The sequence below is a fragment of the Malurus melanocephalus genome, unplaced genomic scaffold, assembly GCF_030028575.1.
Source record: "Malurus melanocephalus ecotype Western Australia unplaced genomic scaffold, MMel_1.1 scaffold_739, whole genome shotgun sequence".
Classification (NCBI taxonomy): Eukaryota; Metazoa; Chordata; class Aves; order Passeriformes; family Maluridae; genus Malurus; species Malurus melanocephalus.
Genome location: NW_026623971.1, coordinates 156,031 through 175,533, shown reverse-complemented (window position 1 = coordinate 175,533; position 19,503 = coordinate 156,031). Strand labels below are relative to the sequence as shown.

Below are 19,503 nucleotides of genomic sequence, written 5' to 3'. Positions count from 1 at the left end.
ATCACTCCTCAGAAAGATAAGTGACAGTCACACATTGTGCAGTGCTTAGTCGTGTTCCAGAATGGTAAACTCAAATCCAGAGACTGTGAGTGTTCTTCACATTTCTATTGAGAGTGACAGTGGGGCACATTTTGGAATCCGCAGATTTGAACCTATTTTTAATTCTGTTTCTTTAGTGTCTCAGTTTGAAAGACAGGTGTTTGCTAATGAAGGCAGGGGACCTCCCGTGGATTGGTGGATATGATCCCCCACCCTTCCCTCCGAATTCTTATAGCRTTGAAATCACAGGCTTTCAGGCAAGGATGTGGGTAAAAGTGAATAACAGTTTTTTTACTAATATGTATAACAAGGTGAAATAAGTGACAACAAYGATAGCACAGCCAACCCAGCCACAAACCCAGTGACAGCTTCACACAGAGACATACCCTCCACTTTGGTGCAGTTACGGTCCCACTTGGCAGGGGCGCTGTTGGCTCCCAGGCAGGCAGGGCGGGTGTGATGATTCCCCGGCAGCTGCAGGAGGTGCTGTGACGTGGGTCCTGGCTAGGTTCAGAGCTCCCACATGGCCAAGGACGGGCACAAGCCGGCAGAGATGGATGGAGAAAAGTTCCCTTACAAACTCACAAGGGAAAAATGCCATTCCCGGTGCTTCTTCTGGATAGCAAGAAACCTCAGAACGGCCACATGGGCAAAGYGATGAGCAGAGTCCCATGGCTGTATATGAGATGTATCAGAACTCAACTACTGTAGCTGGAATCACAGGGGTCTCAGCAAGGCACTGGGGCAGAAAACCATAGAGTAGCAAACAGGAACCAACGGCAGGAAACTGGGTTCTACAGCAGCAGCAGGCGAGCTCTCTCCCACAGGCACCAGGTCCACCCTCCTCCCCCAAGACAAGTAGGGCAGGAAGGTAAAACTACCCCACTCCCCACACATACACACACGCCCTTCCCAAGCCCAGAACTGCCACGAGAACCTCCTTCTCTCCAAAGAGAGGAAAAAGGGAAAAAAACTGCCAGGCAGGAGGAGTGTTGGGGAGACTCTTTTCTCCCACCCAGGGCTTGGCACCTTCTTTTGTTCTGCCTAAGCAATTGTCATTAAGGTAACCATTTGGCCATTAAGCATATCTTAATAACAAAATGGGAAAGAAACTCCCCAAGAAAGGAAACAAGAGGAGAAACCTTAACCCACAACATTTATGCAATAGCATTCTCATATTAAATTTTTTGAACTTAGCTGATTGTATTCGAACCAGATTTGACAGAGGTCAAATAATATGGTTACAGAAAATCAGTGGTTGAATATGACTGTAACTCCCAAAATATTATTGCCCTGCAGTGTAGTTTAAGTGACTATTTAATTTAGCATTTCTTCAAAAATGAAGCATCATTACAAAACAGACCAAAAAAATAMTTGTGGAAACTCCTAAAATTAATTTAAATCTTGCTTTATGTTTATTATATTAAATAAATTTGATTTATGTAATTACCCAATAACATAGACGTTGTTAAGGGAAAGCAGATGTGTTTCCAAAGGTCAGTTGTTAGGAATTCATATAAACAAGGCTAGGGAGGTATGCATGCAAAAAATGATTATACATATTATTACATAATAATGTATTAAAAATAATAATACATTGAACAATAGCATCAAAAATAATTCAAAGGAAGAGATGAGACAAAAGATTTTTAAAAGCTGTTTCAGTGCAATAGACAAGTGGTAGAATGTAGAGCTTTAACACTACTTTCTGTCATCTAAAAAGGATGGAAGCATAATATTCCTTCATTTTTCCTGCATTTTTCTTTATCAGTTTATAGCAATTATATTTTAGACCCGTAAGTAACTTGCAAAAGAAAAAACAGCAAAAACTCGTTCAAAAGATCAGTTCTGCAAGAAGCAATTTAAGCAAAGAAGTGTATTTTCTTGTCATGTTTATTTTTCTAAGTAGTGGTTTTCATTTTGCTTGCTTTTGTAAGAGGACAAATTTCATTGAGTATTTTCAAATACTATTTTTTTGATTCCCTCATTTAGCTCTTTAAAACAACCATATTGTGTTGTGAGATACTGAAACTGGTCTAACAGCAAAGCAGTGCAGAGTGTATTACAGTGAAAAATAGATGTTGAATAAAAAAATAGGCCAAATATTTTATCTATAAATAAAGGGAATGTATGAGCGTGTGAATGGCATCAAATGTGGGCCTAGGAGGAGAATGCACTAAATACAGAGAACATCCATATCATAGAAAGTAGAAGCTAGTGTGGAAAAGACCTTACAACAAGCTTAAATTCTACATTGATACAAAAGCWGTTCTAAAATGGACTTGCTTAAAGAAAAATAGACTGAATGTAAAAGTTTTTTGTCGCTCTGCCACACCGTGTGTGAATGTAGATTATAGAAATAGAATTCAAATCCAGAGTTCTAAAAATTAGAACTTGCAGATCTCTTCCCTGTTCAAAGGGACAAAAGTCACTGATAAGGGAAAACCAGGAAAAACAAGATCACTGGGTAACGTGCATTTTGCACCAGAGCCAGAATCCTTCTAATATAACAGCAGTATATTAGCTTCCAACAAAGCCTGTTTGGTCTGGGTTCACCTACTTACCTCCTGTCCTATTTCATCTTTCCAGAAGAAGAAATAACTGCTCCTTTATTTAGTAAGATTATTATTTGTTGTATACTAATACAAATACTAAAATTGACGTGAATCTTTTAAAATCTGAGTATAAGTCCATTCAGACTTCCTGTCTTGTCTTCAGATACTTGATAGCTTTTTAGTTTCTCGTTTGGATGACAGCTGCCAATATATTTAGACTTAAAATATATGTAAATCTTCCATAAATTATTTTAAAAGGCTACTCTGAAAAATATTTTGAACTATTTATGAATCTTAACTTAGAGTCTGTAGCTATAAAGAGTACTTGCACAGAACATGTAGCATTTCTAATACTGAAAAAAAAACCAAAGGAGAAAACCAAACCAAAATAATTCAGAAGGCTGAAATGTCATTGTATTTGAAACCGAATGGAAAATGCAAAGATCTGGATATTCCTGCCTTTTCTAGCTTTAATATTAGTTATGAACAATTAAACACTGATGTTGTGGTTTGAACTTGGCCGAAAGCCAAAGCACCTAACTACATTCTCTCCCCCCCGCTCCACTGGAGAAGGGAGAGCAAAAGCCCAATTAACACTAAAATTTGTGGCTTTTAGATAAGATAACATAATTAAGAGAAAGATACATATATGCTGCAGAAAATGGTCAGACAGGCTGAATAACTTAAGTTGCAAAATAGTTTCATTACTAAAAACTACTAAGAATACTACCGCACTGGGGAGGGGAACAGAGGGAAAAATTTACAAGGAGAAGAAAATAAAAATGGACATTTTAAGACACCTGTTAAGCTTTCTGGGAACCTGTCTCTCTTCCAGGTTGTCCCTCCCCACCCCTCATGCCTTCCCGTGCGCAAGAGAGGCAGGGGATGAAAGTTAAACATAGATCAAACTACTCATTACAGTTATTGTCCAGCACCCTAGGACAAGAGTCCTTACAGTTCCAAACTGTGGAAGTTCTTTTCCCAAGAAACAGTCAGTGTATAACTGCTGATGGCATGGGATTCTTTACCTTGTGGGAAGAAAGGAAGACAGTCCTCCATGGCTGACTGCGTTATATTGGTGGTGTAAGGCCACTCTCTCAAATCTCCTGGGAGAACACAGCTTCTTCTAAGCCCCACTTGCTTCAGACGTGGGGCAGGGGCACCTCTTCCCCCTTTTTGGCTCATGATCAGTCCAGTCCTCAAAGGCCAGGTTTTTATCTTGGATGCAGGGCCTCTCTTTTCTATACAGGACTCCCATTGAAGAAATAGTCCTTTCAAGACCAGCTTGTTTTCTCTATGTTGAGCACCACAGCAAAAAAAAAAAAGCATCTGTCTTCTTCTTACTATGATCTTGGGTCTCCATTTTTTTTCCTTAAATCTCCTCACCCTCCTCCTCTGTCCTCCCCCAGTGCCTGATACTAAGAACCTAAAAACTAAATGGCAGCTGCAAACTATCTTGTTTTGAATTCTTCATAAGTACAAGACCATATGTCATCACAGAGGTGTAACGATCATGTGCAATTGGCCAAGGCCTGATGGGCAGCCTGTCCATCAACCTCAAAGTCATAATGGATTGGTTCTGAAACACAGGGGGTAGGGCTCATTTTGCTGGAGAAGAAGGAGAATGCTTCTAGAACTTTGTCACAGGAGCCATCTTTGTGGTTTCTTGGTCCCATGCCCCCACCACCAAATAACCGGACCGAGCAAAGCCAGGACAACTGACTAAAACTGTGTGCAGTTCTGGGCCACACAAATTAAGAATTATGCTAAGGCACCTGAATGCGTCCAGAGGAAGGTAGAAGGGCTGGAAGGTATGTCCTGCAAGGAGTGGTGGGGTTTGATTAGTTTGGAGAGAAGGAGGCTGAGGGGCAACATCATTGCTCTGTTGAGCTCCCAGAGGAGAGAACGTGGGAAAGGTTCTGGGCTCTTCTCCCTGTAATCCAGCAATAAGATGCATGGAAATGGTTCAAAGTTGCATCAGAGGAGGTTCAGACTGGACATTAGGAAACATTTGTTTTCTGAGAGGGTGGTCAAAGCCTGTCACCGGCTTTCTAGAGAGATGGTTGATACCCTGTGCCTGTCAATGCCTTAAAAACAGGCTTTTGGATAACGTCTTTTATAAAGGGCTGTAAATTTAAATTGGGTCAGCCCTGAGGTGGTCAGGCAGTTAAACTAGATGATCATTTGAGGTGCCTTCCAACTGAACTATTCTATTCTATTCTATTCTATTCTATTCTATTCTATTCTATTCTATTCTATTCTATTCTATTCTATTCTATTCTATTCTATTCTGTTACTAGTTGCCACATATTTTAGGCTCAACATGGGCTGTGCATTCAATCCACGACCACTAAGGATAAACAAGGATCATGGGAACACAGTAACTCAGGCTGGAAAGGGCCTCGGAAAGACACACTTTTTTTTTTTTTCCAGAAAAAAAACCCCAGATTTTCAAAATAATGGCTACAATTCATCATAAGGGAAATTGAATATTTAATAAAAATATTCTCATTAGGCTTTGGAATTAAATGCATGAACAGAGAATCAAAGAAACAGATGAGTAAATATTCTTGATGAATAAATATGCTCAGCTTTCAGCTGTTTAATTTAATAACTTCACTATTGCTCAAAATACCATAGCAGTTTCCAACATAAAAATGTGAAATACAGGAATAACATGAGAAATAAGGCTTTTGATAAAAGCAGTGTAAGGATAATAAATCAGGAAGAGCTTGGAGAGAAGAAGAGAAATCGAGCTGTTTCTTTGTATTTTACCTTTAATATTGTGTTTACTTTTCTAAATTGTCTTGTTATTCTAATTGACTGTCATTGATATGGGAAACTACTGATGAGCACAGATACTCTGAGATGTCGGTACTTCATGTTCTGCCCAGCATGATGCAGAGAAAATGGCTTATAATGGTCTCTTTTGCTCTATGTTACAATAGCACTAAAAAGTGTTAACCAGATCTTATCTGAGAAAACAAATCCCAAGTTCTCTAAAGTATCTTTGTTTTCCATGTAAAATCTTGGATTCCTTAATAAACAATCACCACYGCGGCTTGCCCGCTACTCCTTAGAACTCCATTTCAGTCTGACTGAAAACTCAGTTGACAGCAAGAGGAGGAAGCTGTTGGAAGGGAGAAGGGAGCTGTTCGTTGGCAGAAAGTTGTGATACACTAACTCACAAAATCTTACAGCCTCATTTATACCTCAGGAACATGGGCTTTCCTGCTCAGGCTAGTATTGCAGGTGTCAACATGAATCAAAGAAATTTGTGTACTGTAAGCATGGGGGAACATGGGGCATCATAGTGCCTGCCAGGTTCCTTTTCTTACACTGCTTCTTGACCAGATACATTCTCCATGTTCTGTGCTAAATTTACTAATTTAGTTCTTAGAACACTTTTGCGATCTTGCAAATCCAATGACTGTTAGGGACTTGCAGAGCCTGTAATTACAATTCCGCATAAAAATCTTGGGGTTTATTTCTCTGTTGTTTGTTCTAGCTGAGAATTTGCAAGAAACACAAATTCCAGGAGCACTTGAGTGCCAATGGAATGCCAACAACCGTCTGTGCAATTCAAGACCAGATCAGCTGTAACTTTCTTGGCAGGACCACTGGGACTATTGGGAGAACAGTATGGGGGTCCTCTGTGTCTTCCCAATGAGGGTAATAGTAATAAACTTTAGCTGTGTGTTTAAGAATGTGTCTTTAAAGACCCAGTTTCAGAAACAAAACCTAGCTCAAGTCCACCCATAGGGACTTAAAACCTGTGTGATAGAACTCCTACCATTAAGGGGGAAAACCAGGACTATGACATCATACTTTTTGTTCCCCTTCCCTTTTACTTGCAGAAGCCAAGTTAAGCAATTGTTTGCAAGGGTCTCTGAAGGAATCTATTTGCCTGAGTGGGCAATAGGGAAACGATCTAGCTGGTTGTTGGCAAAATGCATTACTAAAGGTTTGTTATCCTGTCAGTGTTTGAACTTTGTAGGCTGTATGGCAACACCACAAATGAGGGTATTCCAGTAAGGACAAGGTTAGCTAAAGATGGTTACTTGCCCATTCTTAACAGCTGTGTACGACAGCAAATGGCATGCGAGACTAACGCTCTTTAAACAAGGCTCAGGACAGGTGGGGTCAATGGGAGACGCTGAGGCTGAGACCGGGGAGGGAGGCGGAGCTCAAGGAACGGCCGGGATGCATCGCTCGGTGCCGCCGCCGCCGCATTCCGTCCTCAACCCGGCGCCGGGCGGGCCCGGGGAACTGGAGCGCTCCGGACGCCGCCGCTGGCAGCCGCTGCCGCGCGGGCCCCACTGCGCCGAGTCACTGGTAGGAGCGGGTGGGGATGGAGCTCCGGCTCGGTAGCCTCTGGTCCTGCCCTCGGCTCCCGGAGTGGGGAGGGCGGTTGGGCCCAGGGAGGTGCCGTGGGGTGGGAGTGGGGCGAAAGCAGTGCGGAGTGGGCGGTGGGGCCCGTCGGAGCCGCGGTAGTGCCGCCCGGTACGGACTGGGCGGCCCGGGGGCGACGGCGGGCCCGCGGGTTGGGGGCTGGGCGGGCCGTGCAGGTCCCGGAGACCGGCCCGCGGCCCCGAGTGCGGCGGGGCTGAACCGCCTGCGAGGACCACTACAGGAGCTTCCCGGCAGCCCTGAAAGGCGGGCAGGACGCTGATGGCGATCCCCATGTGTGCAGGGAAGCCGGGRATTTGCCGTTCAGGGCCTAAGCCTGTGCTGAGGCTGCTCAAGTGCGCTCTCCGTGCCACTCAATGGGTGACAGTGTAAGCGCTGGAAAAGCCCGAAATATATCTGTTAGCAGTGATGTCTTTTACTAATATGTATGTGTATTTAGGGTGCATAACCATCTCCCCAGTTGCAATTTAAAGCCCTCAGCAGCCCCCATACTCTCAGGCAAGTGATAAACTTGAATGTGGCCTTCCTGTTGGGTCTGACAGTAACGAAGTGCACTAGTTTACAGCCTTTTGTGTAATAGATTTTGGTTCRTTAAGAGTAGACTTCAGAGAGATTCAGAATTCTGCTTAAAGATTCCCAATGTGACTTGTGATGCTCACTAACTGCCCTTGTGCACGCTAAGGTGTATGAAAATGTTACTTTACAGAGTATGAAATAAGCTAGGCTGCTTTGCTTTGCCAGTTCTGTCTCTGCACGTTTACTGGGAGAGTGTTTCTGAGCAGTTGCATTGCTGTTTTGAGTGGTCTGCAGATTGTAGGAAAATAATCTCAGATCTTAATTCTCTGTACATATTATTTATATGCTGTTTTATATAGGGATTTTACCTGCCGTAAATGTGTGTATATATCTGTTACAAAGAAAATACTCCGTGATGAATATTAACAAATGTTTCCAAAGAATGTGTATTTGTGTGTTCTCTAGATTGGGCCAGGATGTCATTCATGTATGCTTGCATAGCTGCATGCCGAAATGAATCGACGTCAGAAAGCTGATCCTCCCACCAGCCCCATGCTGTTGGTGTATTTTGAACCAAATTCCATCTGACTGGAATGTATGCTTGCCTCAGTTGCTTTTCTTCTCCCTTGAGGAAGAGCATTTGGTAGGATAATGAAGATAGAGGAGGGTGGTTCTCACAGAGGCTTTGAAGCAGACGGAATTGAGGCAGTTGCAGTGCAATCACTGAAAATCTTGCGTAAGAGTACTGATATTGTAGTGGCTCTCTGTATAAGCTCTTCTTTGACCTGCATTATGCTGCTGTCTTGGCCACCAGGCACATATAATCATATGCAAATGTAGTGTGTTATGGCAGTCAGATGAGTCAGAATTGAATATTCTGGGAGAAAGATTCCTGTTGGCACTAGTTGTTAAGTTTAATAGCAATTTACTRTAACTGCTTGTACAGTTAGGCTTTTATTCATTACTTGCATTGCACATAAGTATGTGTTTTGAAGCAGCTTTTAAGTAAGGGAAGGAGTGTTTGAGAAGTAGGCAGACAACAAAACTTTAAAGCCTTTATATACATTACTCTGGTGAGCTTGAGGAAATGACCTTTAGGAATGTGGATGATATAAGGGACTATGAAACCTTTCCAACAAATACCTAAACATCTGCTGCAGATTATACCAAGTTAAGACAAAGTACTAGTCACTTAGAGTGCATCCATTAAAAAAATCAAAACAAAATTAGATTGATTAAACATACTTACCACAATGTGTTTGAGTAGGTCTGCTTTAAAAGTATCTTTCATAGACTAGCTCTTCCTAGTCAAAGGCTGAATATAGTATTGTTTAGGCTGATCATTTCAAAATAATGTCTCCAGAGCTGCACTGGCAGACTTGGCAGTCTAGAATATTACATTAATTTCTTCTCCAACACAAAACCAGTAGAAGTTTGGTTTTTAAAGAAAAGAGATCAGTATTTATTCACTGAAACCTGTAATACTTCAAGCAATCTGCTTTTGTTTGTTTCTATCTATTATTTTAAAAAGGTAGTATATTGTTGGCAAGTTGGGTTGTTGGGTATCTTCTCAAGTGGGCTAACCTGAAAATAAAGAGAACTTTGATAGCTGGATGAAAAGATGGAAGATCAAAAATACAGAGGAGTAAAAATGGAGTTTGAAGGGAAACATTCTTTCGCTCAATAATCCAAGAAAGAATAAAAACTATTTGTTTTATATTATGCACCAGCATCTTTACATATATCTCACAGTTTCATATGTTGATAAGAATCAGGATAGTAAACAACCACTTTTATGCTGGCCAGAAGCATCATTTTACTGAGAGAGTGAAGGGAAATTGTTCTTCTGTGATGCAATCCAGCAAGAGAGTCACATTATCCATGTGGAAGACTAAATATTTCAGAGAAGTTACCATTTGTTAAACACTTCCATCTAGTATTGGTTGGCAGAGAGATGTTAGAGTTAAATGGCCTTCTTTCCCACCATTGTCTTTCACTTTTTCTGCTTGCTAAGTCTGTTCATAAAAAATTCATTAGCCTGGTCAGACTCTTGGCATTCCATCTGTCTCTTTCCTTTGCAAATTGTATGCTCTGTCATGCTGATCTAGTCTGAGCTAGTCACTTGTGTTGCCAGTAGTAGTTCCTCAGTAGTGCACTTGTGACCCTCTTCAATTTTAAAAAGTAGTTTCCTAGATCATAGTAGTTTTCTGTTTAAAATTGCATTAACAATGAGAACTAAAGAACTGGTTACTGCTATTTGGAGTAGGAGCCTATTGGTAGAAATTGATGTAATCGCCTTTAGAAAGAACATTTTCTAATCATAGTTTTATGTAAACTGTGTGGTGTTTATTGCCTGGTATATTGGATAGCTGAATGGCTTAATATTTTACCTGTTGACAAGAACATCTGCCCCAATACACACACAGTTTACTATTTTATGGGCTGTACATTCTGAAGTTACTGCACTAGCTTTATTAATTCAAAAGAATCAATTCATCTGTTTTCTGAAGGCCTGTAGGATTGTAGTGTGCATCTTATGCATAGTTTTCATTTTCTTTCATGTAATTTTAAGGAAGTAAATCTGTGCTACACTTAGTTGTTACTTCATCAGAATGTTGTTTCACATGGTGCAATAATTTCATATCACCCCCATTCTCTTTAGCTTAGAGTAGTATAGAATTTCTTCTAAGGAACAGCAACAATTTTTTTCCCTTCAGACTGCAAGAGGAAATGTGTAGACCTTATTTTTTTCCTCTTCACAAAGAAGACGGTTGAAATAATTAGAAGTGTGCTGGCTTCACACTTACTCCTGATGTTTAACAGACAACCATTTCAACTAATGGCAGCACAGAGAAGGCAGAGTGTCAAAACTGGCTTGATATCTCTATTCAATGACACTTTTTACAGTTGGTATCACCACTGCCATCTCCATTCTGCCTTTCCTTTTTGCAATCATCATCATTTTATCAATGAGACATCTTAACTAATAGTATTGCCTACACACTTGGCATCTAGGGGGAAAAATCAGTTCTTAAGAAAAAAAAAACATTTACTGGATGGGCAGAAATTTAATGCTTAGCTGAAAGAAAAAAAAAAAAGCATGTTGTCAATTCAGATTCTGAGGAGATAAGTAACAATATAAATGAAAAATTAAGATAATTAATTTTGTTAAGAATAACATAGTGGTTCCTAAATAATGTGGACTTTCTACAAAATGTAGGAATATCAAGGAAATCCCCTCTTCATCTTTCTTTGTAGTTTAATACTGAGTAATTAAAAGTTGATGATTTGTAATTCACATTTCTTTCCTCAGAAAGACAGTAAGTAATACAGGTAACAGAAGAAATGACATGATCAGAATGAAAAGAATCCCAAACACAAGATCTTGAGTGCAGTGAGGCACATGGTGAGAAGTTATTTAAAAAAATTATTTACAGTGTATATATTGTGATATCAGGCACTGATATCACAAGCGAGTCATGCATGTCTGGTTTTCCTTTGTCCCATTTTATGAGAAGGTTATTAATGGAATCTGAAACTTTGTAAAAGAATCAATAATCAGAAAGCCTTTGTATTTGCAAAATGTGGAGATTTTGATGGTTTTGTACTCTAAGAACTATCCCAAACATATTGATATAGTCTTTGAGCTCATATAATGATTTTTAGTAGTTAGTCTAATATTTATCTTCATTATTCCTCTGCTCTTTGATTTAGACAGTTTTCTCAGTATTTATCTGGTTTGGGTCAGATTAATTTAAATGCAGAGGCTGCTTTAAATTTACAAAGAGAATTGATAAAATCTTGTAACATCTCATTGAAGTTAATTCTATTCTGGAGGCCATTCTGGTGGTTAAGTGAATTCTCTTGGTAACTGCTACTTTCAGTTATTTTTTGTATTTTTTAAGTATGTCAGCCAGCAGCAAAGGATATGGCATCTTGTTCCTAATCTCCTTGTTTAGATTCAATAATAATTTTTAATTAAAATTGCCTTGAATTGGCATCACTGTCATTTTGTTTGAAAGGCAAAAGACAAGCCGGCTGTCATCTGAAGAGATAATCTTTTTTAACTGAAGTTCTGTTTTTTTCCCAGTGTTTTAATTGATGCTGGGAATTACTGATGAGCTGTTGTGGTTTGGACCCTGGCCGAATGCAAAAGCACCCACCACGCTTCCCCCTACCCCCAGGAGAGGCAGACGGGAGAGCAAAACCCCAATTAACACCAATATTTATGGCTTTTAGATAAGATAAGATTGAGAGAACAATTTTCAGGCTCCGTGAGTGGTCAAACAGGCTGGAAAACTTAAGTTTCAAAATAGATTTATTACTAAAACTACAAATAATACTACTACACGAAAGGGGAGGGGGGAAAAAACAATGGCAGAGGGCAAATTTATGAGGAGGAGAAAAAAAAAAACCTGGACAATTTAAGACACTGTTTCTCTCCCGAACCTGTTTCTTTCCTGATTCAGGCAGGGGAAACAGGGGATGAGAGCTTTTCTGGTCACTCCATTACTACGGTTGTCTTCCACCACACACCATAGTAGAGGAATTCGTACCCAGCTCCAGGTTGTGAAAATTCTTTTCCCAAGAACAGACAGTATATCACTGCTGGTGGCATGGGATTTTGTTTCCTTTACGTCATCCAGGGGGAAAGGGGAGCAGTCTTGGCTGCTTCATTCTGGGAACAAGGCCATTTCTCAAATCTCCTGGCAGAACACAGTTTCTTTCAGGCGTCCACTTACTCCAGGCATGGGAGGGGCCACCTCTTCCCCCTGGGCTCTGTTATGAGTCCAGCCCTCCAAGGCAGGTTGTCTGTCTTGGGTGCAGGGCCTCTCTCTCAAGGTCTCCCACTGAAGACAGTCACCTCGAGAACAGTATTTTCTTCCATGGTCGAGCACCACAACTTGCAAGGCCCTGGTTACAACCTCTGCCTCTCTTTTCTGATCTTGATGTCTCCGTTTTTTCTCACCACCCTCCCCCTCTGTCCTCCTCTGTGCAGGGGGTCTGGGTCTAAAAGCTAAAGCTTATGGAAGCTGCTGCAAACTAACTTGTTTTGAATTCTTCTTAAATGTGAGACGGAGTGACATCATGGAGGTGTAACCAGTATCTCTAATTTGCCCCAGGTCTGCCCAGCAGCCTGTCCATCACCCTCAGAGCCATCATAGATTGGCCATAAAACACAGGGGCAGGGCTCCTTTGCTGGACATGATGGAGAAAGCTTCCAGAAATTCCTCACATGAGCTGTCTGGTTTTGTGATCCCATCCCCACCACTAAAAAACTGGACCAAGTAAAACCACCTCATGAGCTTGTGTTACTAAACAGAGATGAACATAATAGAAGTCATCAAATACTTTGTAACTATAGAAGTAAAAATACCATCCTAAAAATAACAACAAAAAGTTTTAAATACCTGTTTATAGGTAATGGTACCTGCACTCACTGTGAATATCAAATTACTTTCTTTTATATTTTCTTTCATAGAAGTATCTATGCCTGTCTTTTTTTGTTCRTTTGTTTTGGTTTTTTTTGGTTTTTTTTCCCCCAGGTAAGTATACAAGTCATGTTGAAGCTGTATGTCAGCTTGGATAACCGGCATTAAAAGTCTTGGGAAAGAGCAGCTGAACACATACCTGCTGAGTTTTGGACCTTTGCCTATGGAGCTGGCCAGTCATTCCTGTCACCAGTTAGCAGTGTTGTTCCCTTGAGCTTTTGATGTTTGTAACAACAGATTCTGATGCTGCTGTTGCTCTTAATTGCAACAGATTTCTTGATTTTAATACTGTCCTTCACACTGCAGCACAGGATGGAAGTTCTGCAGTTTCAGGCTGGAATACCAGGCTGGAGCTTGCTGACTTGAAGGCTGTCTACTCTGATTTTCTTCTGTACTGGTTTACAGTGAGGGTAGTTATTCTGCAGTGAATTGCTGACTCCTTCCCTTCTGCTTGTTTCCTTTTCCAAGTTGATTTGCTTTTGGATACCAGAGCACACATCCATGTTTCAAATAGAAGTAAGTTAATGTTAAAAGTTGTGTTCTAAGGAGCCTTTGTGTTACTTCCAGGTTCGCAAGAGTTTTTCAACTCCTAAAGTGCATGAAGACATCTTTTCCTCCTTCCCTTTCTTTAGGGCACATACTCCTGTGGGCTTTTTTTTTTTTGTGTGTGTTTGGTTGTGATTGTTTTTTCTTTTGTTGTTGTAGTTTGGGTGGGGTTTTTTTTTGTTTATTTTTGGTTTTATATTGTTTTGTTTTGGTGGGGGTTGTTTTGGGCATTTTATTTTGTGGTTGTGTTTTTTGTTTTGCTGTTTATATTTGACTAGGTAATACAATGAATTTGCAACCTTCCAGTACATGTATTTTACATTTACATTTTCTAACATTGTTTCAGTTTCTTTTAACAAAACAAATTGAGTCTTTCTGGAAGATTCCAGGAAAGATTTCCAAAGTGCAGGGTAAAACTTGGGCATTAAGAACAAGAACAGATAAATACTTTGGTTTCTTGGCTAAAATCACAGGGTAGCTGAAACTTGTACAGAATTTTTGTGTCCTACACCTCCAGGAATCATGGTTCCTGATGGTGCATAATTTCAAATTAAGAAATTGTCACTAATATCTTTTTCTCGGCAGCGGAAGCCTCATCAAATTTATTGTTTCACTGCTTGATAAGATGTTAAAGAAGGAAACAATTGCATTTGCTATTCTAGAAGTGCTATTTGACTCCATAAATATATATAGAATTTGATTAAATATAATGGGAAGCATTACTGAGTTTTATGTGGACTTCCTGCAGTGAAAAATGTTTGTGTCTGATTTGCTTCACTATTTGAATTCTTTATTTAGCTTTAACTGTTCTATATGTATTATTTGATTCACAGAATCAGAGAATTGTTAGGGTTGGAAGGGACCCTTGGCAATCTCATTTAGTCCAAACCCAGACCATCTTAATACTTACACTTCATCCAGTAAGCTTTTATCTGTAAAAGTTACGGTACACAGAACTGGTAATGTAAGATCCCAAGTGCACCACAGCTGTCAGAATTAAGAGACCATTTAAGAATAAAGGAACATTAGTAATGGTCTCTCCATAAGAGAAGTTTGTTAATGGCAAATAAAATCCTCTTCAGCAGAACTGTAGGCTTTTTGTTTACTCCTAGTTAATTAACTTAGGGAGCAGCAGGTTGATTGGAGAATAAGAGGGAAGCAGAGATAGAACCATCCCACCCTGGTCACTTAAATCCAGAGATAAGCCAAGGTTCTTTTGCTCTGAGTAGGTGCAAAGGAGACAAACCAACCAGATATCCTCAAGAGGTTAAAAGGTCTCACAAAAGTTTGCTAGTAAACTATAAAAGATCAAGGAACTTTGTCAAATTATTTAGTACAACATGAAACACCATAGCACGGACTTAGCCCATTAAACATTGCAACACCAAATGGGTTTAAAGGTTTTCTTTCTGTGAAAAGAGAGTTAGAAGAAGAAATAGAGAAAACAGACATGAAAGATATAGAAAAACAGACATAGGTGCCAACTCCTGTGTTCCAGTGATGTAAAACTCCAGAATGAAGGTAGGACAATGTACTTCCCTTGGGGTCAGCCTTCTTGAAGGGCCTTCCTCCCAGGTGTGATTTTCAGTTGCTCAGCCATTTGGGGTCTCAGTTAGGCAACACTGTTTCCAGTGTGCCTTGATTGACATAAGACTGTGGAGTTGGGTGATATGGGAAGCAGGGCACTACGTCACCACAGAAAGGTCTGACCCACCTCCTGCCACACCTTCCAAGCCCCCAAGAAGTCTCAAAACAGATTTACAGTCTCTGACAGAATATTATTTCAACTACTTCTCTCTAGTCCCTGAACAGAAACAAGATAATCTTAAATTTTGCATAAGGCTAGTATTCTCTTTTGCAAGTGATATGTGCACACTGCTTCCTCTCTTATTTTAAAACAAATTAATGGCTGTTGGTCTTAATGGGATTTTGCAGTGTGTCTAATTGCAGAAGATGGAATGAAGTATTTCCTTGTTCGGTGAGTTTTTGCTACTTGGCTTGTGACCTTCTAAGCCTCAAAATGGCAGCAGGTAGCTTTAAAAGTTTGCAAASTCTTGGTAGCATGTTTAAGTCAGTCTTATTTATGAAATGTTACTGAGTATTTGAATGTAGTTTATGGTCGCATATACTGAATTTCCGAATTGTTTCTGATTAACGCKTAGATACTAACCTTCTTCTTTAACTCCTGTTGCCTTTTTGAACATGACATAGCTATGCTGATTTTTTTTGTGAACTATATGGCCTAGAGAGCCACTAGCTATGGTTTAGAGCAAAGGTGAGTCTGACAATGAAGAATGCATGGATTTGGAAACAAATGCAACCTTTTTGTTTTGTGAAGTAGCGGTGTCACTGAAATGGTTCAGATGATACTGAAAATAGAAGTGAAAAGGCATCTTCCCCATGTTCTGGCATCTACTGATGTACCTTTGCTGGATGGTGACTATATCTTTCCATCTTATAGGTGGTAATGGCTTGTGTCTGTAAAGGCACCAATGTATTTGCAATAAGTGTGAGGGAAGGGTAAAATAGTCTGTTTCCAAAAGAAATAGGAAAAAAAAACCCAAATAAATACTGCTTATTTTTAAAATGCTTATAAAATTCTAATGTTATATTCATTAAACACTGTATACTTAGTGAGAAATACATTAGAATTCTATTAGAATCAAAGAGTGTGTATTTGGTTGATTGTGAATGATAGGTGAATTTTCTTGGTGAGTAGGGGAGGATTGCTGATAACATATGCAGACAGGTATGGAACAGCCAGGAACCATTTGTAGAACCTAAGGCAACCTGTCTGCACATATGGAAAATAGAAGCATTTCAGTTCACTCAGCAAATCAGGTCTGGTCCATGGTCATGCCTGAATGAGGTGGTAGCTGTTATGTATGTTTTTTGAAGGTTTTGTTTAATAAGTTTATTGTCAATAGATAAATTTTATGGGAGAAAGTTGGGAGACAAATACAGGAGAAGTTGCTATGAATCTGCTAATGGATGTAGATGCTCCAAGAGGTAAGTGACTAAAAGGAATCAAGTGGACCAAAAGACTGAAAAATGATCTGGAGAGATACTCCATTTTTCTGTATGATAATATTCAAGTATGCTTTTACCTGTTAAGAAAATCAGTATCTTTATGGTATCTTTTATTTCAAAAAGCCCCCAAGATAATTTTGAAAGAYGGGTCATGGTGATTAGTTCTGTTATGGGGCACCCTTCAGAGCTAAGACAAGGCTGAATAGGGAAGTAGTGGTCATGACTTCTGGTTGATACAGAATCCCAGTTCTGTGGTCCTCTCAGCCCCTTAGCTAAAGGCTCTGTTTTCTGATCAAGCTCTGTTTTATTTTTAGGAGCAAAGCATTGTGTTTAAAATGGAAGTCGATGTGAATGGAGAGTCCAGAGCTGCCCTCTCCACCCTCCCTATGCCTCTTGCAGAGGTGAGTTCTGCAGGCAGGTTGGAAGCAGAAAAACCGCGTTGTTCTAGCACCCCCTGCTCACCAATGAGGCAGACAGTTGCGGGATATCAGATCCTTCACATGGATTCTAACTACCTGGTTGGCTTCACAACTGGAGAGGAGCTGCTGAAATTAGCCCAGAAGTGTACTGGAGGTGAAGAGAATAAAGGAGAATCTGGTCCAAACTTGCACTCAAAACAACTTGATTCAGGACTTCCACGTTCCTCGCGTTTGTACAAAACTCGAAGTAGGTACTACCAGCCATATGAGATCCCAGCAGTAAATGGAAGGAGGAGGAGACGGATGCCCAGTTCAGGGGATAAATGCAATAAAGCTTTACCATATGAACCTTACAAGGCACTCCATGGTCCCTTGCCTCTCTGCCTTTTGAAAGGTAAAAGGGCTCATTCAAAATCATTGGACTACCTCAACTTAGACAAAATGAGSATTAAGGAACCTGCTGACACTGAAGTGCTACAATACCAGCTCCAACACCTTACTCTTAGAGGGGATCGTATGTTTGCATGGAGTAGCACATGAGCTGTCATCTCAAATTTAGAAATTATTTTTGATCTTTCCTCTGTTGCTGCAAAAATCCGCTGTTGTACTGTGTACATGACTGTCCACATTGTAGGTGGTTGTATCAGCTCAGTGTTATCAGAAAGTAATTTATTTGATAGTCTTGGCAATGCAGTGTGTTACAAATACTTGGAGAGAGAAATCTTTCCTGAGCAAGCAGCTTCTGATGCAGATTCGACTGCAACTAGTGAATATTTCCGTGGACATACTTTAACAAGAAAAAGCTATTGATTTTTGGGACTTTTTTTTTGTACAGTTAGATCTAGTATTTACAGTAACTTAACACTGAAGAATCAGTGATGCCTGCTTGGTTGTTGCTAATTAGGGCTTGATGTTAGATACTGCTCTTGGATAAGCACTCAAGGAGATCTTTTGGTTTTACTTTTTGCTGCTGTAGTAAAATGTCAGAGTTTTTCTTACAAGGAGGACAGGAAAGTGAGCTTGACTGGATACATCACTTGCTATTTAAGCAATCCAATTGMTACTTTTTCAGCTGTACTTGTACTAGTGATATGGGTTCCTAAAAGAAACTTTTGTTACTTGAATTCTATTAAATTATTTTTTTAGTTTCTGTGTGGAAGTACTTTGCTTTGTCCTTTCTACTCGGTGAAACGTGTTCAGAATAAGTGTTTGAGTTATTTAAAACAAATCTTTCAGGGAGTAAAGATTTCAGGTTTTTTAGTTAGATTTTATTTTTACATTGTCTTGAGACAGAAACTGGAATGGCTGTATTGGTATGTCAGTCATGTTTTTGATTTTAATTTGTGGTTTCTATTTCATACATAGTAGCTGAATGTGTCAGCTTCAGCATAGCTTTGGAAATTTGTTGACTTGAGGCATTGAACCCATGAGCTCCGGAGAACAATTTTTTTTTTTTTTTGAGAAGAGTGCAAGTGAAATATTTCTTTGTCAGCATTTTGAAGAGATGGTCTTGGATTTTTCAGCAAAATAATGAACTAGCTTACTTTTGTTACTTAATAAATTTTTATCCAACTGTGACATCAAATACAGTTTTGACATTCTGTATTCTTAGATGTATTTAAAATACTTCGGTAACTTCAGTTTAAAAATGAAAAATAGTTTTCATACTTTCTGTTTTATTAAGGTGCAGTCTTTTAATGAAGCAGTGTGTAACTTGATTTTGGCTGATGACCTCTGCAGAAATTAAAAATAATCTCATATTGCATTTAAACATAAATTATTTGATCAGTTGTTTCTGATAAAGATTTTTTTTTTAACACTGAATGAATTGAAAGCACTACTTAGTGCATGTGGCATGGAACACAAAGAGTTCTTACTTGGTCACTCCACCATTTAAATGAAGGCATGCCATTAGTGAGCGTTTTGTGGTTTGGTTATCTTTTTTTAGATTTATTAGAAACTACAGAAAAACAAATACGTATTTTTGAAAATTAACTACACTGGTAGTAAATTTAATGTATTGAACAATGATCAAGAAAGTAAAGTCTTCCTATATAGTCTTTAGTTTGAAAAGCATATACGGTCAGATGCCAAAGAGATGGGAGTTTTGTTTAAGGAGTAAACATCACTGTTTATTGAAATAGCCAATTAAATTGTATTTCTGCCTGAAAAATAAAAAGGGTGTTATAAACAGCTGTTCTTGTGGATTCATTTGCTGTGTAGAAGAATGAGAGGACATTGAAAAAATACAACTTCAGACCCAGGAACATTTAAAAAACGAGTTTGAAGGTTGGGGTCTTGGATTTCTATGAAATAGATGGTTAGGTTTGTTCCTTTGTTTCAGGAGAAGGAACCTTATGCCCATTTTTCTAATGTTCTGTGCTGTAATTGTTTGGCTACACTACGGGAGTGGTTGATAGCTATCTGTCTGAGTTCAAACATAAAAAAATGCATTGGTATTTTACTTGTTTGATGATTTGTTTGTCAGTGTGCTCA

At 39.5% G+C, this 19,503-nt stretch overlaps 1 protein-coding gene across 1 annotated transcript; it reads left to right on the top strand.

The window, feature by feature from the left end:
- Positions 1–6,796: 6,796 nt before the first annotated feature.
- On the top strand, positions 6,797–19,302 carry MACIR (macrophage immunometabolism regulator). Its single transcript, XM_057384716.1, has 2 exons — positions 6,797–6,929; positions 16,903–19,302. Exons 1-2 carry the CDS (start codon positions 6,798–6,800, stop codon positions 17,545–17,547), a joined length of 777 nt encoding a protein of 258 aa, XP_057240699.1. The 5' UTR covers position 6,797; the 3' UTR covers positions 17,548–19,302.
- Positions 19,303–19,503: the final 201 nt, after the last annotated feature.